At 52.7% G+C, this 389-nt stretch overlaps 1 protein-coding gene across 2 annotated transcripts in view; it reads left to right on the top strand.

Moving 5' to 3' along the window:
- The first annotated feature begins 202 nt into the window (after positions 1–202).
- The window catches only part of nol12 (nucleolar protein 12), a 25794-nt gene continuing 25607 nt past the window's right edge, over positions 203–389 (top strand). The window contains exon 1 of one of the 2 annotated variants that reach the window (XM_043679935.1): positions 203–226. In XM_043679935.1, coding sequence (XP_043535870.1) covers positions 219–226 — 8 coding nt within the window. In that variant the 5' untranslated portion in view covers positions 203–218. The remainder of the gene's footprint in view (positions 227–389) is intronic. The other variant, XM_043679936.1, reaches the window with a different exon arrangement.

The following is a 389-nucleotide window of genomic DNA, read 5'->3' as shown; positions in this document are numbered from 1 at the left end:
ATGTTCATCTCAAAGTTTATTGCCTTTCCACCTGGACAACTGCCATGATGGGACATGACCTTATGCCCACACAGTACTAGCCTTGGATTCAGGGTGACCAGTCCTGTGACATTACCACTATACAACTGTCAAGTGGGGCAGTGGTCAAAAGGGAGTATTAGGGTGATCATGCCCACACCTTGATGATATCAGCGAGAATAAATCTCCTCCTGGAGAGAATGATCAGGTATGTTGACTGTTCTCTGTACAAGGAATGGCCTCCTCACATGGTGAGCGACCCTCGGACAATGGTGTCCCCCGGGTAGTGACTGGGCCCAGCGCCGCTGAGGAAGCGGAACCTTTGTGAGGGGGATACGGAGCCCGGGGACCGCTGCAGCGGTTGCTCTTTG

The sequence above is a fragment of the Chiloscyllium plagiosum genome, chromosome 39, assembly GCF_004010195.1.
Source record: "Chiloscyllium plagiosum isolate BGI_BamShark_2017 chromosome 39, ASM401019v2, whole genome shotgun sequence".
In the NCBI taxonomy this organism is placed as follows: Eukaryota; Metazoa; Chordata; class Chondrichthyes; order Orectolobiformes; family Hemiscylliidae; genus Chiloscyllium; species Chiloscyllium plagiosum.
Note: the sequence above shows the minus strand (reverse complement) of the source record. Positions and strands in the feature narration are given on the sequence as shown.